At 43.4% G+C, this 21,845-nt stretch overlaps 1 protein-coding gene across 1 annotated transcript in view; it reads left to right on the top strand.

The window, feature by feature from the left end:
* The first annotated feature begins 550 nt into the window (after positions 1-550).
* The window catches only part of LOC126473787 (orcokinin peptides type A-like), a 431,695-nt gene continuing 410,400 nt past the window's right edge, over positions 551-21,845 (top strand). The window contains exon 1 of the mRNA XM_050101061.1: positions 551-650. Within this exon, the coding sequence (XP_049957018.1) occupies positions 573-650 (78 nt within the window). The 5' untranslated portion in view covers positions 551-572. The remainder of the gene's footprint in view (positions 651-21,845) is intronic.

The following is a 21,845-nucleotide window of genomic DNA, read 5'->3' as shown; positions in this document are numbered from 1 at the left end:
GTTGTATTGCTATATATTACTTGATTGCCGTTAGCGGCGTGTTTTGAAAAGTTGTTTATTGTCGTACTGCTAGTTTCTGTAAGATACGAATAAAACATTCGTGAAAATCTCAACTCGACAGTAAACTACTAGAAATTTGGCCCCCTTTCCCAACTTGTGGTGTGGCTTGTTGTAACCGTAACCACTGTGTGAGGAGGTAAAGACAGTGGCACGTAAAGTGGCCTCCGCCACACACCGCTGGGTGGCTTTCGGAGTATAAATGTAGATGTAGGTGAACTGTCAAGAGACGTCAGTGTTACGTAGTTTGAACTAATTTGTTGCCTGTTTGAAGAAGACTGCAGTGCCTGTTAGGAGGTACGCAAAGCGAACACGGTCCTCCGGAGCGCTGGGGCCGGCGCCGGCGCCGCTATATACGGTGGCAGCGTCGCGGCGCGGCCGAGGCAGTGGGTGGGGGATGGAGTGAAGGTGGGGGGCGCAGGCGCGGCCCCGCCCCCGGCTCGCGGCGCGGATATAAAGCGGCGGCGTCGTCGCCAGCGGCCCACCAGCCGCAGCACTCAGCAGCCAGCAGCAGCATGCAGACCGCCACACTCCTGGTCGCCGCCTTGGCCGCAGCTGCCGTCGCCCTCACCGGCGCCGTGCCAGCTCCGCAGGTAAGGCGGCCGCCGCGCAGGGCTGCCTACGCCGCAGGCGCACGGCTACACGATTTCTCCGAGCGTCTCCCAATTTCCCAGCGCAGAAAGCCACGATCTTATTAGCAGTAAACAATAAAGACTTTTAGTGCTGAGGAAAAAAATATAAAATCTTTTTCAGCGACATTTTCGCAAAACATAGACAACCTCACCCCACAAACGTATTATTAATGTAAATCACGGCGCATCTCGAGCCCTGAAGACCCATCTTAAGGAGCTTAACATTCATACTCTCATTACCCCTACACATTAATTCCCAAAGACCTTCTATTATTTGTGTAGACTTACAGTAGAGGTAACTTTTCACTGTAAAAACACAAATTTACAACTTACATTAGATCCTCCTTCATAACTTCCCAACACAAATTTAAAGTGGATTGTCCACCACACGTTATAGTTTTCTACACTATTGTAAATTGTAAAAATGTGCCTTTTAGAGTGTAGATTATGTGATATGCATTTCTGTACAATTGCTGACTAATTAAGACCAATGGGAACTTCTAAGTAAGTATGGGGACAGTACAGTACGATAAAAAGATAATAGTATTCAGGCCCCAAAAAGATCGTGATTTGAAAATAAACCACGTTCGTCACTGACAGCTTACGTCCTTTCCTTTATATTGTTCGAAAATAAATAAACCACAGCACCAGCAATAACCACCATCGATCAAATTAAACAACTTCTTCACGTTTGAATTAAACTTTAACTGCAATTTCCACTATAACAGCTTCGATCGTTGGACTACTTCGTTTACAACATCATAAGCAATTAATAAGCAAGCCTTTGGATGCTACCTGTTTCAGTCGATCTCATAATAGCGATCTTTTCTTTATGGAGCGTACCATACCGTGAATTTGTTAAAGGACAATGGCATTATCCCATTATCGCTGTTGCTTAATCGTAAGTATTTATGATAATCGGTATATCTGCATTCAGGATATCTCGGTCGCAATGATAAACGCCAGACATCAAGATAGGAATGACTCTATTGCTCATATGACGCCTTTCGTAATTTATCCATCACACATTCAGCAGCGTTTGCTGCACAGAGATGTTTCAAGTTGTACTTGAAACAAACATTCGCAGACTGCGGTCTAGTCAGCCTGAATGCAAAACTACTCATTATTATAATAATGCATCCTGCATGACTTGATGTCACCCTTAAATTAATAAGTAGCTACTTCATTACGTTTCGCACGATTGCCCGATTTCAGCCTTAGAGGACATTCCCAACCGCCTCAGTATCGCCAGCATGTCATACCTAAAACATATTGTAATATATCGGACTATAAGCAGCGGACATAGTAGTTCCTAAAGCGAGAACGTGCATGGGATAGTCGGATACATTGTGATGTGTTGATTTATAGCACCTGACGATGACAGGTAACGTATATGGCCAATCGTCCGAAAGATTATAAACAAAATACTTGTTAATCACGCAACAGCCGAGGTGGAACCATGGCACTGTCCTTTATCTGAGGATTATGAAAGAATGTAAGAATTACTGCAACTTCTATTCACCATTACCAACATGACATCTACAAGAAAAATAAAATTGTAATAAACGGTTATTAGACATTATCGTCAAAAGAATAAAATGCGTTTATACGCTTGTTTAATCTTACTACAATGTTTATTTTTATGAAACTTCCTGGCAGATTAAAACTGTGCCCGACCGAGACTCGAACTCGGGACCTTTGCCTTTCGCGGGCAAGTGCTCTACCATCTGAGCTACCGAAGCACGACTCACGCGCGGTACTCACAGTTTTACTTTTGCCAGTATCTCGTCTCCTACCTACCAAACTTTACAGAAGCTCTCCTGCGAACCTTGCAGAACTAGCACTCCTGAAAGAAAGGATATAGCGGAGACATGGCTTAGCCACAGCCTGGGGGATGTTTCCAGAATGTTTGTTCGTTGCTGTTCTGCAGGAAGCAAAGATTTCATATCTGCGCTCACATCAAAGAAATTTAATCATCTTCTGCCCTTCATAAGTATATCATCCGATAGTTAAACATAATTGAAGTGATGGAATACAACAATAATTCTGCACCGTCTTCACAAATCTCAGCAAACCAGCGAACTGCTCTGTAGACATTAACAATAAATCGGCAACGATACCGTTGCCAGGTAACACAAATACAAAGATCGCAACGATACGCACGGTTTGTTAAATTGCTGCGGTAATATTATCAGATACCACTGTTTTTCTTACGGCACGAATAATTATGTACGCTAGAAGATGTTAACATTATTTTACGTTGGCGTAGGAACGAAAGATTTCACTCGAATTTACAGCGGTGGTGACCGGAATTAAACTGACAAAGGGAAAAATTTCGTCCTTTAAAGTGCTGTAAAATGACTGTGAACCCTGCTGAAAAAAAAAAGAACTTTTGCAGTTCCAGATAATTTGTCAAACACTGCATATCCTCGCTTCGTAACTATACCCTGACGACTACCCAAAATGTCCACTTACGGTGTTTCAGATTTAAGGTTGGTAAGTGCAACATTCATAGTTATTTAAATCAGCTAATGTTTCCACGACATCAACGCTGCTCTTTTACCAGACTACGTTTTCCAGGAGTGTAGCACGCAGTTCCGACAAAACTAAAACCATAAATGCAACTGCAGCCAGAAACAATCATAATGAATGTGAAATAACATTCAGTCAAATCATTATTGAATAAGTACGTAAACGAAGTCTCACAACAGCCGTTTATTTATCTTTCGGGCCGTCTAAGTCGTTCTTATTCTGCTTAAGCTTAAGTGGATAGCCATGTCTCCTCCCTACCACGATTTGTTATTATCTAAAACTGTTTATTTCTATAATATCTACATCTTCTCTATTCCTACAATTGACACCAAAATATTTTTTTCATATATTTGCAAATTCTCAACTATATAAATCCAATAGAATACTATTCGCCATTAAACAAATAAGTTCGAAGAAAGAAAGTACTTAAAATTTAGCCACTTGCAATACTGTCTTGAATATCACAGCCGTCCTAACAATTAGGCTTCCTTAATAAAAGCTGGAGAGCTCTGAAACGGCAACCGCTGAATTCGCAGATTTTATAGAGCTGCGTACCGATGAATTAGCGTAGTTAGAAACTTCTGCGTTTGTGGCGAAAATATCTCCATGCGTTAACGCGATGCGCACAACGAGATGTCCGTAACAGTAACTGCAATGGTCTTCACAGTTGTGTACAACAGCGTATAATGTTATTTTGATCTCTGAAATAGGTTATCATCGCTGTCTTCCATGAAACAAGGCTTTTATTAATTAATTGTGGATAGAATGATCCTGCCTATCTAAAAATTTCATTGTGCCATTGTTAAGATCAGGTCTGAGAAAAGAATTCAAATGCATTTATAGTTATGACGTACAGTAAGGACCTGTCGTCATGTAACGGTTTTTCTTGATCACTACCAAGGAACACAACACGTAAGGTTTTCTTAGCGTTAATCTTTTAGATATCACCATACAACTCTGACAGAAAGAACAAGTAGTTCGCGAAACACAGTACACAGCTATTAAAGTACCATTTTTAAAACTTTCTATCTCCTACTAACTGTCATCGAAGAACATCCCAAAATTTCCTGTTAAGTATATTAAACTGTGTGGTGTGAGAAACCTTCAGTTAAAGTTAATCTGTTAGGTAATTTACTGCCAAATAGATTCCTGTACCGATTCCAAGCATTTGGAACTTTTCAATTCCTCGACCTGTGTCCTCCTACCACATAAAGTTCTCACATTGTGACTGTAGCTGTCGTGTAACGCCTTTATATGGCCGGTAATTATTCTGTAAAACTACTATTTCTAAGTCTCCGGTGACATATTAGTCTCAGACAATCGGTTAGTAACATCCATCAGAGCAATGAGCTAGTGGTCGTTTTTGAGGCCTGGGATGTCGTTCAATGTCATCAGAGAACCTGGAACCATAGAAATGAGGAACTGACCTCCGAGTAACCTACAAGTACCACGTTTTGAATTCTCGCTAGCATGCCACAAAACAGAAGCACGTTGGGGCGCGCCTCAGATTCTGAGGGCATCACCTGGACGTCGACTGCCGGTTCTGTGACAGTTTATTTTGTCATAGTTGACTCTCAATGGTAATGTTTCGTTACTGCTTCTACTTATGTGTTTATACCGATCTTACGCACGACTACTTGTCGTAAGATTTATATTTATCCACATATGTTGGTCGCTTGTCCTCATCTACATTAATTACAGCATGAAAATGAAATGACAACCGGAATTTGCAAGTTCTGTGAAATAAACACAATTCCAGTCGCAGGCGTAATTTAAGAAATTTTATAAGACTGTGGTGCATGTCCAAAGGAAAGTAATCCTTACTTTCGATAGTCCTGATGTTCACACATTACTTACATCGTCGTAGTAGTTGTTTTTGTCGTTGTGTTCAGTCCGATGACTGGTTTGATGCATCTTTTCATGCTATTCTATCCTGAGTAAGCCTGTTCATCTCTGCACATCTATTGCAACCTATATGTCTTTGAACCTGCTTTCTATAGTCGCCGGCCGAAGTGGCCGTGCGGTTAAAGGCGCTGCAGTCTGGAACCGCAAGACCGCTATGGTCGCAGGTTCGAATCCTGCCTCGGGCATGGATGTTTGTGATGTCGTTAGGTTTAACTAGTTCTAAGTTCTAGGGGACTAATGACCTCAGCAGTTGAGTCCCATAGTGCTCAGAGCCATTTGAACCATTTTTTCTATAGTCAAGTCTAGGTCTCTCTCTACAATTTCTTCCATTATCAAACTGATTACGCTTACGCCTCAAGCCGTGATCTATTATCCGATCTCTTCTTTTAGTCAAGCTTTGCCATAAATTTTTCTCTCCAATTGGAGTAAATCCCTCATCATTACTTATTCGATCGATCCAACCCCTTCTTTTAGTTAAGTTGTGACTAAATCTCTTTTCTATCCAATTCGATTCAGTCTCTTCTCATTATTTATTCGATCTACTGGTGTAAACTTCAACATTCTTCTGTAGCACCAGTTTTAAAAGCTTCTATTCTCTTGTTGTCTAAACTGCTGCCTTCCACGAATCACATCCGTTCAAGACCACAATACAGACAAATACTTTCTTAAAAGATTTCCCAACATTAAAATTTAAATTTCATGTTAGCAAATTTATCTTTTTCAGAAACGCTTTTCCTCCTATTGCCAGTGTGTATTTTACATCATCCATCATCACTTATTTTGCTCTATAAGTGACAAAACTCATCTTCTAACTTGTGTGTCTCACTTTCTATTCTAATGCCTTCAGTGTCACCTGGTTTAATTCGACTACTTTCCAGTAACCTTGTTTCTCTTCTGTTGATTACCAGCTTATAACATCTTTTCCATGCACTATCAATTCCGTTACACTGTTCCTTCAAGTCATTTGCAGTCTCTGACAGAATTACAGTGCCATAGACAAACCTCGAAGTTTTTATTTCTTCCCTGAACTTTAACTCACTTCCAAAATTTCTTCTTGTCTTCCTTTATTTATTGCTCAATGTCCAGATTGATTAACACCGTGGAGAGGGTCCTGTCCTGCTTCGCTGCCTTCTCAATCAGCGGCTCCTCTCGCACCCCTCAACTCCTAACCCTGCGGCTAGTTGTAGAGAACTTTTCGCTCCCTGTATTTTATCCTTCAGAATCTCGAAAAGTATATTCCAGTCAACATTGTCAAACGTTCTCTCTAAATTTACAAATGCTATAAACGAATGTTTGCCTTCCTTCAGTCCTAGATAGCTAAAGTGCGCGTCATTTATGACGGGGCCGAGTTTAATTTCGTTCTGCGCATCTGATGTCACAAAACACAGTCAGCCAGTGAACAGAGAACGACGCTGCCAGAGCTCGACTGCAGTGCAGAGCACGGACGAGTGTCTTCAGTTTTAGAAACGTTCAATCATAAATAAAGTAATTGAACATAAGCAATGTCTTGATAGCAGACTTTCTTTTATAGAAAAGTTTGGAAAAAGCATTCTTTATACCAACTGCTTCATATTCTATTAATAAATTAAACCAAATAAGCAATAAGCCTCCTAATTCAGGCGATAGTAAGAAAAGGTGTTTGTATCATTCTCACTAACCTCTTTTTCGCAGTAAAGAACAGCGGTATTTGTTTATTTCCTATTGTACTTCGACGAAATGTGAGTAATTCATAGTCATGCCAACAGTGTTTGTCCGTATTTTGCGTGATAGTTTAAAGTCCTTCAAGAGCTGCCAACCTGTGTTAGAGTAATGGTTAAAGTGTTTGAATGATAAGTGAAAGGTCCTAAGTTCAAATCTTGTTTGGTGCTTAATATTTTCTTTATTTAAAAACAATATCAAAGTGTCTTACTTCATGAATTTTATTCGTTTGAATGTAATTTTTTGAAATTTCTAGAGGCAACTAAAATCGATCATATGGAAAGTATACGCTATTGACTTTTACCTCTTCAAACTCTTCCAAAATTTCGTGCAATGGTTTACTACATCTAATGCTGCACAATAAGTGCGTTGAACGTCGAAACAAAACTAAGTCATTTATGGGGGGAAGGTATCAGTCAAGAAGATGTGTAAAAATCAAATTTTTGGGCCAAATAGTTTTTGTGAAATCGAATGATAAAGTGTGTCAAAGCAGTCGAAACACCATGTGTCTGCACAGGCTAGCAGTGCAATGATGACAAAATCGCGCACATCGCGGAATGCGGGGAGCACGTCTCTGTAGCAGCGAGAGGGTTAATGCTGCCGTGGTGGCTTTACTTCATAAACTGCGCGCTCCCCCCTAAATGTAAGTTTGCGAGCGAACTATACTATGGCGCTGCTTCTCCTGGCGCGTACAACTGGCAACGCAGCAATCTCCCGCGTCTGGTCGGGCATGCGCGAACCGCCAAGATAAAAGAATTGAACTATAGCAGGGGTAAGATCATATATCGTTCGTGCCTAGTATTTCCTCTCTCGTGTTAAAGTAGGTGATATGCTTATACAGGGCGTTACAAAAAGGTACGGCCAAACTTTCAAGAACCATTCCTCACACACAAATAAAGAAAAGATGTTATGTGGACAAGCGTCCGGAAACGCTTAATTTCCATGTCAGAGCTCATTTTAGTTTCAACAGTATGTACTGTACTTCCTCGATTCACCGCAAGTTGGCTCAATTGAAGGAAGGTAATGTTGACTTCACGTCATCAACACAGATTTTCTGTGATCGTTTGGGCAGGCATTGTTGGTGATGTCTTGATTGGGCCCCATGTTCTTCCACCTACGCTCAATGGAACACGTTATCATGATTTCATACGGGATGCTCTACCTGTGCTGCTAGAACATGTGCCTTTACAAGTACGACACAACATGTGATTCATGCACGATGGAGCTCCTGCACATTTCAGTCGAAGAGTTCGTACGCTTCTCAACAACAGATTCGGTGACCGATGGATTGGTAGAGATGGACCAATTCCATGGCCTCCACGCTCTCCTGACCTCAACCCTCTCGACTTTCATTTATGGGGGCATTTGAAAGCTCTTATATACGCAACCCCGGTACCAAACGTAGAGACTCTTCATGCTCGTATTGTGGACGGCTGTGATACAATACGCCATTCTCCAAGGCTGCATCAGCGCATCAGGGATTCCATGCGACGGAATGTGGATGCATGTATCCTCGCTAACGGAGGACATTTTGAACATTTCCTGTAACAAAGTGTTTGAAGTCACGCTGGTACGTTCTGTTGCTGTGTGTTTCCATTCCATGATTAATGTGATTTGAAGAGAAGTAATAAAATGAGCTCTGACATGGAAAGTAAGCATTTCCGGACACATGTCCACATAACATATTTTCTTTCTTTGTGTGTGAGGAATGTTCCTGAAAGTTTGGCCGTACGTTTTTTGTAATACCCTGTATATGCCACTGGCTTTCCTAATCTGACGTCCATAATGTCCCTATCTGTTAATTGCAACTTGATTTCCCTGAACGTTACTATGTTGTCAAATAATACAAAAATCTCCTTCCGTTTCTTCATTTTGCGGTCAACAAGTTTCTTCTTAATCGATTATTTACTTATGGAAGTGTAGACTTTACTACAAGTGCAATGAATACAGTAAACACCTGATGTGACAAAGGAATAAAGTTTTTCTGTTGTTGACCTCAAGAACTGATCCAACTTTTCAATGGGGTCTAAAATAGTTCTAACTGCTTATTCCATGCTCCTGAGCAAAAGCCTTCATCGGCATGACTAAACGATTAAATCGAGACGTGTCAATTAGCAAACAATGTGAGGACTAGGACAAACGGAAAACTCAACAGCGATCTAATACGTTTTAATTGTGCACGCACTAAAAATGAGTTAGGCTAGCGTCCTACCTAACACAAAGAAATACCTCACAAAATAATGGAAAGTTATTGAAATAAGAAAGCGTAGCAACCGCCTTAATCAAGCAGACCTGATGCTATATGGATTCCACCACCGATGAAAACAGTGGCAACTAAATTGATATGCAGGGCGGCTACGGACGGCACTGAAAACAACCAATCAGAGAGGCTCTAAGCGAGGCATTCAGAAAATGTAAAATCGGCCAGACACGTTGTGGAGCCGAAAATGTAATCACCAATTTGAGTGTACACCAGCAGAGCAATCAGTATAGCAATACCCTGAAAAAGCCAGCCACGCGCACCGGCGAAACGTCGCCTAGAACAAATATTACTGACTACGCCCATTATGTCCGTGAATGAACAGCCAGGTGAATTTTACAAAAGAAGGCAAGGAGTGCCTGAGTAATTTTATCAGCTCCCATAGTGTTTCGTGCGCTATGAGGTAACAGCGAATGAGGTTGATGCCGAACGGGTGGGAGAGGAGTTAGCGAGGCATCAGACATATTAGTTCAGTGGGTTTCGTTTGTAGCAGGTCATCTGATGGCTTTGATACAAGTATAACCCGCAGTCCACTGTAGAGAGCACACTATCCATTTTCATCCTTAATCTATTCGCGTACTGCGTGGGCGTAAATTGACTGTCTTCATGCTTCTGAACAGGCCCTAATCTCTTTTATTGTCTCTGAGCACTATGGGACTCAACTTCTGAGGTCATTAGTCCCACAGAACGTAGAACTAGTTAAACCTAACTAACCTAAGGACATTACACACATCCATGCCCGAGACAGGATTCGAACCTGCGACCGTAGCGGTCTCGCGGTTCCAGACTGTAGCGCCTAGAACCGCACGGCCACTTCGGCCGGCTCTTTTATTCTTACTATCCATACACGAGATAGAAGCTACGCTGTGGTAACATATTGACGTACAGTCGTATTTGAATACGGGTTTTATAAATATACTGCGAGAGCTATGTCAGTTTTCTTCCAAGAATTCCAATTTACGCACCTCGAGGTATTTGCGCAACACTTTCGTGCAGGGCTGTATCGACCTGTTACGATCCTCGCAGAACGTCTCTGAATTTGTTCGAACTCTGTTGTCATACCCCCTTGATAAGGTCTCCCACCAACTGGAACAATATTCTAGAATTGGTCGCACAAGTGTCTTGCATGAGATTTCTTTTAATTTGCACCGCTCTTTCCCAGAATCGTTACAACAAAAACTGAGCATTCTATTCGCCTTCCCTAAAGGTGACTTCGCATGATCCATTTCAAAACGCTCATTAATATTACCCCTAAAAATACCTTTACGGTGTGACGTACTCAAAATGTCCACTACTGGTAAAAAAATACTACATGGTTCTTTCTCTTTGTTGTAGCCCATGTCTTGACGGTTAAATCCCGCGTCCGGCCATCCTGATTTAGGTTTTCCGTGATTTCCCTAAATCGCTCCAGGCAAATGCCGGGATGGTTCCTCTGAAAGAGCACGGCCGACTTTCTTCCCCGTCCTTCCCTGATCCGACGAGACCGATGACCTCGCAGTTTGGTCTCTTCGCACAAACAATCCAACCAACCTTATCTTGAGGGCTACTATCACTACACCAAGTGGAAACTTAGTCCAAGTCTTCCTACAGTTCTGTAAGACTGTCAAACGACAACGAATTCCTGTAGACAACTGCATCCGCAGCGAATTATGTTATTGGACTGCTGATCCTGTCAGACAAACTTTTCGCCTATATTTGAAGCATTAGAGATCTTATTACGCTTCCAAGGGGCACGCACTATACTGTTTTCGTTTCCGTGGAACACTCACCGTCCATTATAATGTACTGGGCAGCAAACATAGTTCTAATGACATTAATAGTTTTACGTGACATCCTGCAGAAAGGAAATCACGGGAAAACCTCGTTCCTTTTCCGGCTCTGACGTTTATGTCGTCGCCCAGAGAGAGAGCTTACCTTAGCGAGCCGACGCAGCAGAATTTGTCGACTACATTCGACAAGAAAACATCCAGTCTTACGTGTATCTTTGCATCACTATCACCGTCATCTTTTCATTCACATACACAGAGAAGAGTTTGCACGCAGCAGCAAATTTGACATTTGAGGGTCGTTCTGAGTAAGTGTTAAATTCTGCGAATAAAAGGTTGCTTACAAAGTAAGTATTCACGATAGCGCTTCGTCCTGAGTATCGAAGTGAGTAGTTTCCCGTCAGCCGTGGTACGTACACTATGTGATCAAAAGTATCCGGACACCCCAAAAACATATTAGGTGCATTGTGCTGCCACCTACTGCCAGGTACTCCATATGAGCGACCTCGGTAGTCATTATACATCGTGAGAGAGCACAATGGGGGGCGCTCCGCGGAACTCACTGGCTTCAAACGTGGTCAGTCAGGTGATTGGGTGGCACTTGTGTCATACGTCTGTACGCGAGATTTCTCACTCCCAAACATCACTTGGTCCACTGTTTCCGGTGTGATGGTGAAGTAGAAACGTGAAGGGAGACGTACAGCACAAAAGCGAACAGGCTGACATCGTCTGTTGACTGACAAGAGACCGCCGACAGTTGAAGAGGGTCGTAATGTGCAATAGGCAGACAACTATCCAGACCATCACACAGGAATTCCAAACTGCATCAGGATCCACTGCAAGTATTATGACAGTTAGGCAGGAGGCGAGAAAACGGATGGTCGTGTGGCTGCTCATAAGCCACACATCACGCCGGTAAATGCCAAATGACGCCTCTCTTAATGTAAAAAGTAAACATTAGATTAGACGATTGAACAGTGGAAAAACGTTGTGTGAAGTGACTAATCACGGAACACAACTCGGCTCTGAGCACTATGGGACTTACCTTCTGAGGTCATCAGTCCCCTAGAACTTACAAGGGAACCTCCCCATCGCAACCCCCTCAGATTTAGTTATAACTTTGCACAGTGGATAGGCCTTGATAAACTGATCACAGATCAACTGAGAAAACAGGAAGAAGTTGTGTGGAACTGTGAAAAAATAAGCAAAATATACAAACTGAGTAGTCCATGGGCTACATAGGCAACATCAAGGAAAATGTGAGATCAGAAGTGCCGTGGTCCCGTGGTAGCGTTAGCAGCTGCAGAAGGAGAGGTCCTTGGTTCAAGTCTTCCTACGAGTGAAAACTTTACTTTCTTTATTTTTGCATAGTTATTATCTGTCCGCTCGTTCATTGACGTCTCTGTTCACTGTAATAAGTTTAGTGTCTGTGTTTTGCGACCGCATCGCAAAACCGTGCGATTAGTAGACGAAAGGATGTGCCTCTTCAATCGGAACCGAAAACATTTTATCGCAAGGTCATAGGTCAACCGATTCCTCCATGGAAAACACATCTGATATATTCTATACGACACTGGTGACGGCATGTGCGTCACATGACAGGAATATGTTGTCGACCCACCTAACGTGTACACTTGGCGAATGGGTAAAAAGATTCTTCTACCTTGCCCGATTTAGATTTTCTTGTGGATGTGATAATCACTCCCAAAAAAGTGATGAAAACATAAGTTTGTCACATAAACTGAAAATAAAAAATTAAAGTTTTCACTTGATGGAAGATTTGAACCAAGGACCTTTCGTTCCGCAGCTGCTCACGTTACCACGAGACCACGGCGCTCCCGCGGTCCCTGTGTCCTTGATGGTGCCTATCTACCCATGAACTAATCAGTTTGTATATTTTGTTTATTTTTTCACAGTTCCACACAACTTCTTCCTGTTTTCTCAATTGATCTGTGTTCAGTTTTTCAAGGCCTATCCACTGTGCCAACTTATAACTAAATCTGAGGGGGGTGCGATGGGGAGGTTCCCTTGTTAGAACTACTTAAACCTAACTAACCTAAGGACAGCACACACATCCATGCCCGAGGCAGGATTCGAATCTGCGACCGTAGCTGTCTCGCGGTTCCAGACTGAAGCGCCTAGATCCGCTCGGCCACCTCGGCCGGCACACAACTGGCGACCTGATGGTAGAGTGCGGGTATGGCAAATGCCCAGTGAACGTCATCTGCCAGGATGTGTAGTGCCAACAGTAAAATTTGGAGGCGGTGGTGTTTTGGTATGGTCGTGTTTTTCACAATCAGTTTTTCAAGGCTTGCACAGGGGGCTTGCACACCTTGTTGTTTTGCGTGGGACCATCACAGCACAGGACTACATTGATATTTTAAGCACCTTCTTGGTTCCCACTGTCGAAGAGCAATTCGGGGATGGCGATTGTATCTTTCAACACGGTAGAGCACCTACTCATAATGAAAGGCCTGTTGGGGAGTGATTACACGACAATAACATCTCTGTAATGGACTAGCTTGTACAGAGTCTTGACCAGAGTCCTATAGAACACCTTTGGGATGTTTTGGAACGCCGACATCGTGCCAGGCCTCTCCGACCGACGTGGATACCTCTCCTCAGTGCAACACTCCGTGAAGAATGGGATGCCATTCCCCAAGAAACCTTCCAGCACCTGATTGATCGTATGGCTGCGAGAGTGGAAGCTGTCATCAAGGCTAAGGGTGGGCCAACACCATATCGAATTCCAGCATTACCGATGGAGGGCGCCACGAACTTGTAAGTCATTTTCAGCCAGGTGTCCGGATACTTTTCATCATATAGTGCATGTGGATGACAAAGTTTGTTTCACTGAATGCAAATTTGAGAAGTAACGAGTAGGGACCTCTATACTGCCTACTAATCTGCCTTAACACATTCACATGATGGCAGATGTTTTCCAGCACCTGCTAGAAAACAAACTTTTGACTTTTGAAAAGCTCCAGCAGGAAGCATCATTTCACGGAAGAGTGCTATTAAAGGGAGCGGGATGTGACCGATAAAAATGTCTGCATTCTGCTGCAGAGGTTAATTAGCTCAAAGGCACGGTTGTTAAAACAATTTCCTAGAGTAGCTGCGAGTTCACGAAGTCACGAGTCGCTTAACAGCCCTTATGGGTGTAAGAGGCAAGTGGTGCGCCCTGTGACAAAGGCGATACATTAAAAGTACTGCACCTAACAAGTAGGGAATGAGTGATTTTTAGTGATCGACGAAGTTGTTCTACCTGTATGGACGGCTTAAGAAGAGTTCGCAAGAAAGTTCCCGTGCACAACGTGAAATTGCTTCTTGATTTTACAGTTTTATGGGTGAGTTAAAGTTTAGTTAGCGAGCATGAAGCCATTTCTTTGCTGGAAGAACAAACAGTTATTATGAAGTCTGATTAAACCCAATAAATTTCATGGTTTTGCTGCGGAAATTTAAAGTGTGATATTTTTTTGTGTGACTTTTTCCTTTTTGACTCTGCACTGCTCTCCTGTTTTGCTTTGGAGATGTTGTCGGCGGTGGGTGATATAAATCGGCTGGCTCGTCGTGTACGTTTCTCAGTGTAGTGGGCAGATGTAGGTGTCTTTCTGAAACCAATAAAAGTTCTACAAGGTAACTAACTAACTATCTAACTTTGTTAGTGAATCCTGGCCGCAGCTACCAAGTGGCTTTCGCGAGATGCACCGAAGCACCGAGTGAGAGACGTAATTAATGTTTCAAAGTGTGTTACTAAAGTTCATACTCAAACAATCTCAACTCACATTAATGCAGTACTTAGGTGGATAAATCCACGAGTTTCATGGATACAGTTGCAGGTGGACTGATGAGGTAAGAAATGAGGAGGTTCTGCGCAGGATCGGAGAGGAAAGGAATATGTGGAAAACACTGACAAGGAGAAGGAACAAAACGATAGGACATCTGTTAAGACATGAGGGAATGACTTCCATGGTACTGTAGTTAGCTGTAGAGGGTAAAAACTGTAAACAGAGACTGGAACACACCCAGCAAGCATCAAATCAGTCAGAAGCGTAATGACTAAAAATAAAAGAAAAATAAAAAGTTGAATTCCAGTCTTTCGGAATGTCGTCTGTTCTGGAAATTCTAAAGTGCCGGACCACGACTTAGCTCCAGGCTTGTTATTTGCCACGTTGCCAATAAATAAATTTAAATGGAACATATTGTGTAACATGTTTGTGTATTACTCACTCGCAACCACAAACACCAGGTGACACCGGCCGTGTATGAAACATTATACATTCAAGTGCCCTACCACTGTCATTTATGCAACACTCAATGCTATATCTGACCATGCCCGAGGTTTTCACATTCTGTCGCTCGCTACGCGAAAACTATTAGTCCTACAGACAACATTATTCATGTGGTTAATTTTGTACTGGTTTCCCTCTTTGCCGGAGGCCACGATAGTCGAGTTATTGAAGAACCTCTTTCAGTTGTGATCTTCAAACGCGCCTCCACGCCCACGCTCATCCCTCACCGGTTAGGATTTCAACTATGTTGTTCGTGGCACTCCCTACTACTGCTGTACAAAGATTTCCGACTACGCGAACTATTCTCGATATTCGACGTTTCTTGGTCTCTGTTGATTGGGTGCTCTATTATACCACCATTATTAATGTAAACATACCCATGAGAGTAATGGAAAAAAACTACTTTTGTAAACGTTACGCTAGAACCTATCACATTGACATTTCGGTCCAAACTTAACCGTTACAAGCACAATAGTTTCGCAGTCAGAAGGCCTGATGAATACAAAGATATAATTGTTTAATTAATGCTGTTAAAATTCTCAAAACTGTTAGGTAATATTTACACAAACGTCAGTTTTATATTTTGTAGGTGGTCCATGAAACCGGTGGTGTAATAAGGCAAGTCAACGAAGAGCAAAAAGTCGAACACTGGGAATAGATCGTGCAGTCGTAAATTGTTGTGCAGTGATAGCACGGGGTGCCACAAACAACGTACTAGAAATCCTGACGTGAGACACGAGTGTGGGGGGTGCACGTGCCCCTGAAGGTCAATGTTGTACGTTTTTCTTGAATAACTCGAAAACTACACTCTTTATCAAAACGTATCCCAGAAAATCAATTTAACTACGTTAAATTTCCTACACAAAAATTCCTATTAATTTTTTCTGTAACAATAATAGTTTGCACGTAGCGAGCGAGAGAATGTGGAAATCACTCGAATCGTGAGACATAGCCGGCCGGGGTGGCCCAGCGGTTCTAGGAGCTACAGTCTGGAACCGCGCGACCGCTACAGTCGCAGGTTCGAATCCTGCCTCGGGCATGGATGTATGTGATGTCCTTAGGTTAGTTAGGTTTAAGTAGTTCTAAGTTCTAGGGGACTGATTACCTCAGAAGTTAAGTCCCATAGTGCTCAGAGCGATTTTGAACCGTGAGACATAACGTTGCGGTTTGCATAAAACGACAGCGGTAGGGACGGCTGAATCGCCCAGTTTATGGCACGTATCAGTGTTATCAAATAAAATTTATCGTGCGAACACACTGTTGACTAGGTAAGTAACAGGCGCAGTACACGTGTTGTCACTGCCCTCAGATGCCGCACACTGTTCCCTTCACCTGTGGCAGCTTACAGGTCTGTGGCGTCACTGTTTCAGTCTGGACATGCACACAACGTATTGTGACTATGTGGATCCACACACTATAATCCGTACCTTGCACGTGTTTTCCTGAACGTGAAAACTTGTCGCTCTGTGGAGAAGATATTTAAGGTAGATCACATTTCTTTGCCACCCCTGCAGAGCTACGGTTAGCGTCTCGCCACCTAAATGAGACTCGGTGGAATGCTGGAGTCTTGGAATCCGTGGCAAGAGCGTGTCGTAACCGTTGCCTGTGCACGGTAGCACCGCCCTTAAGAGCTCCATGAAACGGCAGGAATCCTCGTTTACTGCTTCACGGCTCCCACTGACGAACATGCCGACGCAGCATTCGACGTGGCTGGTACCTTTATTGCATGCTGTCCGCTCCGTTTTCTATCGTGCAGCAGAGCACTTTTACGCTAAACCTTCTACCTCATACCACTTGTAGTTTCTTCACCTCTACTACTGTTAATACTACAGGCGGCATACGGAACTAACGTATATAAGAAACTACACTCTAACAAACAAACAGCCGCGTGGTCTGAGGTCCCTTGCCACGGTTCACGCGGCTCGATCCCATCGGAGGTTCGAGTCCTCCATCGGGCATGTGTGTGTGTTGTCCGTAGCATAAGTTAGTTTAAATTAGATTAAGTAGTGTGTAAGCCATGGACCCATGACCTCAGCAGTTTGGTCCCACAGGAACTTAACACAAATTTCCAAATTTTCTAACAATAAACGACGCACCACGACGAAATTATAAGAATGGGACATAAATCGGTAAATGAGATATACATGCACAGACAAACAAATCATTACAATTTGAGAAATATTAAATTATTTATTCAAGAGAAACAGCTTCTCAAATTAAGCAAGGCAGTAAAGCGTTGGTCCACCTCTGGCCCTAATGCAAGCATTTGTTATTCAGCTTGGCACTGATTGGTAGAGTTCTTGAATGTTCTCCTGATGGATATCGATCCGAATTCTGTCCAATTGGGATGTTAGATCGTCAAAATCCCGAGCTCGTTGGAAGGTCCTGCCCATAATGCTACATACCTGCTCCATTCGGGAGAGATCCGGCTACTTTGCTGGCCAAGGTACGATTTGGCAAGTGCGAAGATAAGAAGTGCGGACGTGCATTATCTTGTTGAAGTATAAGCCCAGGACGGCTTGCTATGAAGGGCAAAAAAACGGGACGTAGAATATCGTCGACGTACCGCTGCGCTGTAAGGGTGCCGCGGTGAAAACCAAAGGCTACTGCTATGAAAAGAAATGGCACCTTAGACTGTCACTCCAGATTGTCGGGCCGTATGGCGGGCGACAATCAGGTTGGCATCTACCGCTGTTCCGGCCAAATCCATACGCGTCTTCGGTCTGTAATCTCATTGACTGGCGTAAAATTGTCTTCAGTGATGAGTCTCGCTTCGAAATGAGCCCCAATGGCCAGTGAAGACATGTCTGGAGATGCCCTGGGCAGCGATAGGACTCCAATCTGACTGTCGGCCACCACACGGCCAGACAACCAGGACTGGTGGTTCTGGATGCCATTCCATTTCATTGGTTGTCATCCACTGCACCATACAGCACACCGGTACGTCCACGATATTCCACGCCCCGTTTTGTTGTTCTGCATGTGAGGCCATCCTGGTCTTATACACTACTGGCCATTAAAATTGATACACCAAGAAGAAATGCAGATGATAAACGGGTATTCATTGGACAAATATATTATACTAGAACTGACTTGTGATTCCATTTTCACGCAATTTTGGTGCATACATCCTGAGAAATCAGTATCCAGAACAACCACCTCTGGCCGTAATAACGGCCTTGATACGCCTGGGCATTGAGTCAAACAGAGTTTGGATGGCGTGTACAGATACAGCTGCCCAAGCAGCTTCAACACGATACCACAGTTCATCAACAGTAGTGACTGGCGTATTGTGACGATCTAGCTGCTCGGCCACCATTGACCACACGTTTTCAATTGGTGAGAGATCTGGAGAATGTGCTGGCCAGGGCAGCAGTCGAAGATTTTCTGTATCCAGAAAGGCCCGTACAGTTCCTGCAACATGCGGTCGTGCATTATCCTGCTGAAATGTAAGGTTTCGCAGGGATCGAATGAAGGGGAGAGCCACGTGTCGTAACACATCTGAAATGTAACGTCCACTGTTCAAAGTGCCGTCAATGCGAACAAGAGGTGACCGAGACGTGTAACCAATGGCACCCCATACCATCACGCCGGGTGATACGCCAGTATGGCGATGACGAATACACGCTTCCAATGTGCGTTCACCGCGATGTAGCCAAACACGGATGCGACCATCATGATGCTGTAAACAGAACCTGGATTCATCCGAAAAAATGACGTTTTGCCATTCGTACACCCAGGTTCGTCGTTCAGTACACCATCGCAGGCGTTCCTGTCTGTGATGCAGCATCAAGGGTAACCGCAGCCATGGTGTCCGAGCTGATAGTCCATACTGCTGCAAACGTCGTCGAACTGTTCGCGCAGATGGTTGTTGTTTTGCAAAGGTCCCCATCTGTTGACTCAGGGATCGAGACGTGGCTGCAAGATCCGTTACAGCCATGCGGATAAGATGCCTGTCATCTCGACTGCTAGTGATACGAGGCCGTTGGGATCCAGCACGGCGTTCCGTAATACCCTCCTGAACCCAACGATTCCATATTCTGCTAACAGTCATTGGATCTCGACCAACGCGAGCAGCAATGTCGCGATACGATAAACCGCAATCGCGATAGGCTACAATCCGACCCATATCAAAATTGGAAACTTGATGGTACGCATTTTTCCTCCTTACACGAGGCATCACAACAACGTTTCACCAGGCAACGCCGGTCAACTGCTGTTTGTGTATGAGAAATCGGTTGGAAACGTTCCTCATGTCAGCACGTTGTAGGTGTCACCTCCGGCGCCAACCTTGTGTGAATGCTCTGAAAAACTAATCATTTGCATATCACAGCATCTTCTTCCTGTCGGTTAAATTTCGCGTCTATGGCACGTCATCTTCGTGGTGTAGCAATTTTAATGGGCACTAGTGTGTTTCAGCAATATAATGCTCGCCCGCACACAGCGAGTGTTTCTACTGCTTGTCGTCGTGATTGTCAAACCTTACTTCGGTCAGCTAGGTCGCCAGATCTCTCCCCAATTGAGAACGTTTGGAACTTTATGTACAGAGCCCTTCAACCAGCTGAGGACTTTGGCACCAATTGCAAATAATTTTGCACGATATTCCACAGGAGAACATCTAACAACTCTATCAATCAATGCCAAGCAGAATAACTGCTTGCATAAGAGTCAGAGGTGGACCAACTCGTTGTCGCCTTGCTCAGTTTGTGAAGCTCTCTTTCCTGAGTAAATCATGCAATTTTTTCTGAAATTGTAATCATTTGTTTGTCTGTACACGTACATCTATCGACTTCAATCGCATTCGGATAATCCAGTCGTGGTGCGTCGCTTATTTTGTCTTAGAGTGTATACAGCATTTACTGATTATCCAAAAGATTATGATCAACCGGTTAATAACGTGATGACCACCACCGAAACGCAATACGGTAGTGACTGCACGTGACGTGAGCTCAGCAACTCATTGGTATGTTTCTGTAGGTGCCCTGTACTTACTCACGTAACCAAGTTATCTCCCGCAACGGCCGGTTCTACAGTTCGCTATTACGAATAATCCTACAACACAGACGATTATGTATTGTTTTTCAACATATCACGAGAACGTCGATACGGCAGGCTCTTCTTTCTCAGAACATGTGTTGTGTTCAAATATTATGAATTACCTCGAAGAAAACTGTCTATTGACACACAGTCAACATGGGTTCAGAAAACATCGTTCCTATGACACACAACTAACTCTTTATTCACACGAAGTGATGAGTGCTATTGACAAGGGATGTCAGATCGACTCCGTATTTCTGGATTTCCCGAAAGCTTTTGACACTGTGCCACACAAGCGGCTTGTAGTGAAACTGCGTGCTTATGGAATATCGTCTCAGTTATGTGACTGGATTTGTGATTTCCTGTCAGAGAGGTCACAGTTCGTAGTAATTGACGCAAAGTCATCGAGTAAAACAGAAGTGATTTCTGGCGTTCCTCAAGGTCGTGTTATAAGCCCTTTGCTGTTCCTTATCTATATAAACGATTTGGGGGACACTCTGAGCAGCCATCTTAGGTTGTTTGCAGATGACTCTGTCGTTTATCGACTAATAAAGTCGTCAGAAGATCAAAACAGATTGCAAACCGATTTAGGAAAGGTATATGAATGGTGCGAAAATTGGCAGTTGACCCTAAATAACTAAAAGTGTGAGGTCATCCACATGAGTGCTAAAAGGAACTCGTTAAACTTCGATTACAAGATAAATCAGTCTAATCTAAAAGCCGTAAGTTCAACTAAATACCTACGTATTACAATTACGAAAATCTTAAATTGGAAGGAACACACAGAAAATGTTGTGGGGAAGGCAAACCAAAGACTGCGTTTTACTGGCAGGACACTTAGAAAATGTAACAGACCTACTAAGGAGACTGCCTACACTACGCTTGCCCGTCCTCCTCTTTTAGAATACTGCTGCGCTGTGTAGGATCCTTACCAGATAGGACTGACAGAGGAAAAAGTTCAAAGAAGGGTAGCACGTTTTGTATTATCGCCAAATATGGGAGGGAGTGTCACAGAAATGATACACGTTTTGGGCTGGACATCATTAAAAGAAAGGCGTTTTTCATTGTGACGGAATCTTCTCACGAAATTTCAATTACCAACTTTCTCCTCCGAATGCGAAAATATTTTGTTGGCGCCGACCTACACAGGGAGAAACGATCACCACGATACAATAAGGGAAATCAGAGCTCGTACGGAAAGATATAGGTGTTCGTTCTTTCCGCGCGTTATACGAGATTGGAATAATAGAGAATTGTGAAGGTGGTTCGATGAATCCTCTGCCAGGCGCTTAAATGTGATTTGCAGAGTATCGATGTAGATGTAGAAACACAAGCAGACATTCTTCACTCTCAGGACCTAGTACCGCCTGAAATACTGTCCGCTCAAAAAAGTAAAGCGCCCAAACGACGTGATCAGATGATAATGTAGCTTCGTACATATACAGATTATCGACGGTACGTAAATGACTACAGTTGCAGTTCTCCAGGACGGGTAGAACGGCTACCACATGCATTAGCGCTGCTCCTATTCAGTGTTGTTACCAGGAGTGGTGGGGTATTAAACGGGCGTGCCTAGCGTCAGATGCTGAGTGAACACAATGATGGGCACGGGGACTCCATGTACTCGTTCGAGAAAGCGACATGAGTACCTGTCAGAACATGTTGG

This window comes from Schistocerca serialis, chromosome 4, assembly GCF_023864345.2.
Source record: "Schistocerca serialis cubense isolate TAMUIC-IGC-003099 chromosome 4, iqSchSeri2.2, whole genome shotgun sequence".
NCBI lineage: Eukaryota > Metazoa > Arthropoda > Insecta > Orthoptera > Acrididae > Schistocerca > Schistocerca serialis.
The sequence above is the reverse complement of the archived record's forward strand: the minus strand, read 5'-3'. Positions and strand labels throughout refer to the sequence as shown.